Genomic DNA, 5,442 nt, shown 5'->3' with positions numbered 1-5,442 from the left:
TGTGTGTGTGTGTGTGTGTGTGTGTGTGTGTGTGTGTGTGTGTGTGTGTGTGTGTGTGTGTGTGTGTGTGTGTGTGTGTGTGTGTGTGTGTGTGTGTGTGTGTGTGTGTGTGTGTGTGTGTGTGTGTGTGTGTGTGTGTGTGTGTGTGTGTGTGTGTGTGTGTGTGTGTGTGTGTGTGTGTGTGTGTGTGTGTGTGTGTGTGTGTGTGTGTGTGTGTGTGTGTGTGTGTGTGTGTGTGTGTGTGTGTGTGTGTGTGTGTGTGTGTGTGTGTGTGTGTGTGTGTGTGTGTGTGTGTGTGTGTGTGTGTGTGTGTGTGTGTGTGTGTGTGTGTGTGTGTGTGTGTGTGTGTGTGTGTGTGTGTGTGTGTGTGTGTGTGTGTGTGTGTGTGTGTGTGTGTGTGTGTGTGTGTGTGTGTGTGTGTGTGTGTGTGTGTGTGTGTGTGTGTGTGTGTGTGTGTGTGTGTGTGTGTGTGTGTGTGTGTGTGTGTGTGTGTGTGTGTGTGTGTGTGTGTGTGTGTGTGTGTGTGTGTGTGTGTGTGTGTGTGTGTGTGTGTGTGTGTGTGTGTGTGTGTGTGTGTGTGTGTGTGTGTGTGTGTGTGTGTGTGTGTGTGTGTGTGTGTGTGTGTGTGTGTGTGTGTGTGTGTGTGTGTGTGTGTGTGTGTGTGTGTGTGTGTGTGTGTGTGTGTGTGTGTGTGTGTGTGTGTGTGTGTGTGTGTGTGTGTGTGTGTGTGTGTGTGTGTGTGTGTGTGTGTGTGTGTGTGTGTGTGTGTGTGTGTGTGTGTGTGTGTGTGTGTGTGTGTGTGTGTGTGTGTGTGTGTGTGTGTGTGTGTGTGTGTGTGTGTGTGTGTGTGTGTGTGTGTGTGTGTGTGTGTGTGTGTGTGTGTGTGTGTGTGTGTGTGTGTGTGTGTGTGTGTGTGTGTGTGTGTGTGTGTGTGTGTGTGTGTGTGTGTGTGTGTGTGTGTATATATGTGTGTGTGTGTGTGTGTGTGTGTGTGTGTGTGTGTGTGTGTGTGTGTGTGTAAATATGTATTTTCTCTTTTAATTTCAAGATGTATGGATTTATTCAATAGACTATCATCATGGGGGAAGGTTTGAAAGGAATAGAGGATTATTGAAGTATGTAGGTGATAAAGTATTTGCCAAACATGATCACATTGTTGATGAAATATTAGAGTGGGAGCTAAAAGCTGTCATCAAAGAATAATTGATCTATAGTATGAGTAGTGTGGCAGCACTCTATTATAAGATTCGTAGAAAACTTTTAGCACAAGGAATTAGGAAAATTACTACTAATAGAAATAGCAACGAAATGGTTGCTTCTCTTGGAAAAAGTAAGAGGATTGTTGTGTACATTGTGCATGGTGTTGAAGAATATGTTGGTGAGGTTGGTATTGATCTTAGAGAGGGAGCTTGTATGAACTACCGCATGAGGATAATGTTACTACATTTGATCTTATTGGCTCATAACAAAGTCATCTCAGAATCCAAATGAGGTAGAGCGAAGCAATGCAAGTATAATGATACTAATCAAGGCAATAATGAATCTCAACATGATGAAAATGATGTATACTTTTCTATATTTATAACTTTTGGTCCTTAAGTACTGTTCTATATACTGAGACTTCCTCTCCTATATATTGAACCTCGTTGTATTTTTATGTGAAGGGTACGAATGAAGACAATGAGACGGTTGATGGAGGATAATATGATGAGAATGAGGTATACTCTCCTCTACATGTATCTTTTGAAACTTAATTAGTTTACTCTCCTCTACATGTATCTTTTGAAACTTAATTAGTTTCATATATTTAAAAGATAATTTTTTTTGAAGTTGATTAACCCTTATATACTGTCTTGTTGTATTTTTATGTGAAGAGTACGAATGAAGACAATGAGGCAATTGATGGAGGACAATATGATGAGAATGAGGTATGCTCTCTATATTTATTTATTTTTTTAAAAACTTAATTACCTTCATATACTTAAAAGTTAATTTTTTTTTGAAGTTGATTAACTTAGGTGAGGTGGTCGCCAAGAAATCAATTTAATATTTTAAAAAATTTAGGTGGTAATGATTTTCTAAACTAAAGGTAGTAAATATGAAAAAGATAATGAATTAAGGTATTATTTGTATAAACTACTAGTAAATTGATATTTAGGTAATATGTTCACTCCTTGAGATTAATCATTGAAACTTTTATTTTTATGTGAAGGACGTGGATGGAGGCAAAGGGGCAAGTGATGAAGGTGAACATGATAATAAGGCAACTGATGAAGGGCAAGGTGATGAAAATGAGGCCAATGAGGAAGCTAAAGTTAATAACAGTAAGAGACATATGAATGTACATATGGAGAATGAGGATGAGAGTTCTGAGTTTGAGCTTAATAATAGTGACTATGATCATCTTGATAAGGAGGATGTTGACCTAGATGAAAAAGTAGAGGCTACAACACAACCATCGAATAATGATAATGTGAATGAGAGGTTAAATGATCTATCTCAAGTGGATGAAGAATCAAGTAGTACGTCACAAGTTATTGCAAATATAAATGTAAGTGTAAAGGCCTATTCAAGATGGTAGGAGGCTGAAATGTTACAATAATTGTCAAGACGTTTGTAAATTCAAAGTTCATGTTGTGAAAATAAATAATGAAGTTATCTTTCAAATTAAATCTATGAGGCTCAAACATGGTAATTTTGGTGGCTTTAGAGATAAAACCTCCAAGGTCTCCTCTAAGTGGTTAACTACAAAATATCTAACAAAGTAAAAAAGATGATCCTGATTGGAAGAAGTCAATGTTCATTTTAGAGATGAATGGGGACTATGAGATTAACGTGGTCCTATAGCATATAGAGCAAGACAACTTGCTTTTATGAAGATCTATGGTATTGTAAGTTATCAATATAAAAGAGTATGAGACTATACAACTAAAATATCCAGAACAAATCCAGATAGCTCAGCTCTGGTTAGAGTGGATGATATCAATAGGAACCCATCACTAATTTTCTGGAGATTATATGTATGTTTGGCTGCATGCAAAGAAAGGCTCAAGAAAGGTTATGGCTACCATTTAAAAGGTAGTTATATGAGGTAAATCTTGAGTGCTATAGGAAAGGATGATAATTGCAACATCTATCATATTCCATATGCAACATTTGAAGTTGAGAATAAAGAGACTTGGTGTTAGTTTATTGAGCAACTAATTATTGATTTAGGGCTAGTGGAGCAAAATGGATAGACCTTCATGTCAAAAAGACAGAAGGCAATCTTTCTAATATTTTACTATTTATTTATGTGTGTTTCATTTCTTTTATATATTTGTTTACAATAATATGTATCTATTGCATGTTTTAATACAACATCCAATATCTATGGTTAGACTAAAATACTGATAAATTAGGAGTATCTATGATTAGACTGAAATACTAATAAATTAGGATTAGCTTATATCTTCTTAGTTTATATAATTGACTCAAACTCTGATAAATTGATTACATATATGTAATATATTACAAATAAGGTGGTATTTATTTAAACTATGAGAAGTTAGTTGTTACATATGAAATAAATTACAAATTAACATGTTATCTGCATAAATTATGAGAAGTTAAGGTGTTGCTTACGGAAAATGTATAAAATGTATAAAATGTATAAAATGTATAAAATGTATTTATAACTGTATGTGTGCCTTTTTGTATATTTTTCAACCTTATGCTAAAATTTCCAACCTTATGCTAAGTTTTTCAACTTTTTGTGTAGGGCTTAATTGAAACTTAACTTTGAGGATAGTTGCACCTATTGCTGAGATTAGATTTTATTTTAAGCATATTTATGCCAACATTAAATAAGGGAGGTCTTTCAAAGATGCAATGTGGACAGCTTGTAAAACTTCTATAAAAATTAATTTTGATGAGGCAATAAAAATTATCAAGTACATGGATGAAAGTTCTTACAACTATCTCATGGCTAAAGATCCTTCACATTGGAGCTTGCATGCATTCAAGGAAAGCACCAAGTCAGATTGCTTGTTGAATAATATGTGTGAATCATTCAACAAAATGATTTTATAAGCAAGGGACGAGCTTATTCTCACATGTATGAAGTTTATTAGGAGGATGCTTATGAAGAGGTTCCTTCTCAAATAAGAGAGCATTGCTAAGATAGAGGGGCTTTTAGTTTCCAAAGGTGTTAAAAAAACTGAAATTCTCAACATGAGATAAAATTCTATAAGACTAACTGAGAAAATGACAAATTTGAAGTGAAATATAAAGAAGATGATACATGCATATAGTGGATCTGGGGACAAAAACATGTGGATATAACAAATAGCAACTCAGTGGCTTTCCTTGTATACATAGAGTTGCAACATTGGTTAAAATATGAATGCTTATTGAAGATTTTTTTGCATGAGACATATACAAAGGAAATTTATATTCTAGGTTATGGCATGAATATGTCACCTCTCCTTGGCATGAAGCAATGACCCAAGACAGAATATCCTGAACCGGATCCTCCTCAAGCAAGAATCATGCAAGGAAGGCTAAAGTAAAGAAGAAGGACAGAGATTGCAGAGCAAGCTACAGCTAACCAAAGGGTGAAAAGGATAACATTGCAGAGTAAGCGTAGGAATTATGGACAAAAGGGGCATAACAATAAGACTTGCAAAAATCCAACCCAACCTAAAGCTCCACCTAAGAAAGGGGGTAGGCTAAGAAAGTTATCTCAAAGAGTATGTATGTAGGCAATAAAAATTACCTTTACACAAGAGAACTCAAATCTCACCTGTTTGAGTTCACCTGCGTGTCCTGCGCAAATCAAGCTCGCCTGCATTCAGGAGGCCAAGCAAAGCTTGCCTGTTTTCTTAGATTGCCAGTGCAAGTCAAGCTCGCATGCATTCAAGAGGCCAAGCAGAGCTCGCCTGTAAGCTTGACTCGCCTGCATAAGCCAAAGTTCGCCAACATGGCTTGACTCACTCGCACGAGTTAAGCTCGCCTGCTTGTTTGACTTGTCAGCACGAGTCAAGCTTGCCTGATTTCTTGACTCGCCCGCACGAGTCGAGCTCGCCTGATTGCTTGACTCGCCTGCACGAGTTAAGCTCGCCTATGTATGGTGTAAATTTTGATTTCCTGAAACAGGGGTTTTGTTTGTATTGATAAGAATAACTTATTACAAACTAATGAATCAAAATTACAACAGAAACGGAAGGTAGGCCCTCCTTGTTTAACGTAGGAACTTTGGTAGCGATAGGACGTCTCACTCGGTTCTCGCACCGAGTCTGCTTTCCTTGGACGATTCGATCTAGGTTACTGGTGAGCTTCAGTACGTAGTAGAAGCTCGTACTGGTCGAGTTTAGTTTTTGAGTTCGGTGGCGGTCAGGCCTGAAGCTAGGAGAAGATGCTACAGTGCAAAGATCATGCAAAGAGCCTGTCATCAACTCAGAC

General features: G+C 37.1%; 1 protein-coding gene across 1 annotated transcript; it reads left to right on the top strand.

Annotated features, from left to right (window-relative positions):
- LOC109841913 (probable DNA-directed RNA polymerase subunit delta) lies at positions 1,309-2,581 on the top strand. Its single transcript, XM_020410837.1, has 3 exons — positions 1,309-1,383; positions 1,875-1,928; positions 2,213-2,581. The coding sequence occupies exons 1-3, from the start codon at positions 1,309-1,311 to the stop codon at positions 2,579-2,581; spliced, it is 498 nt and encodes a 165-aa protein (XP_020266426.1).

This window comes from Asparagus officinalis, chromosome 5 (assembly GCF_001876935.1).
Source record: "Asparagus officinalis chromosome 5, Aspof.V1, whole genome shotgun sequence".
NCBI classification, from domain to species: Eukaryota; Viridiplantae; Streptophyta; class Magnoliopsida; order Asparagales; family Asparagaceae; genus Asparagus; species Asparagus officinalis.
This window is presented reverse-complemented; position numbering and strand designations above follow the sequence as displayed.

Coding starts and splice junctions, on each gene's coding strand:
- LOC109841913 (XM_020410837.1), top strand. CDS start 1,309: ATGGTTGCTTCTCTTGGAAAAAGTAAGAGGATTGTTGTGTACATTGTG. Junction 1,384..1,874: donor TTGAAGAATATGTTGGTGAG/GTTGGTATTGAT, acceptor TTTTATGTGAAG/AGTACGAATGAAGACAATGA. Junction 1,929..2,212: donor GACAATATGATGAGAATGAG/GTATGCTCTCTA, acceptor TTTTATGTGAAG/GACGTGGATGGAGGCAAAGG.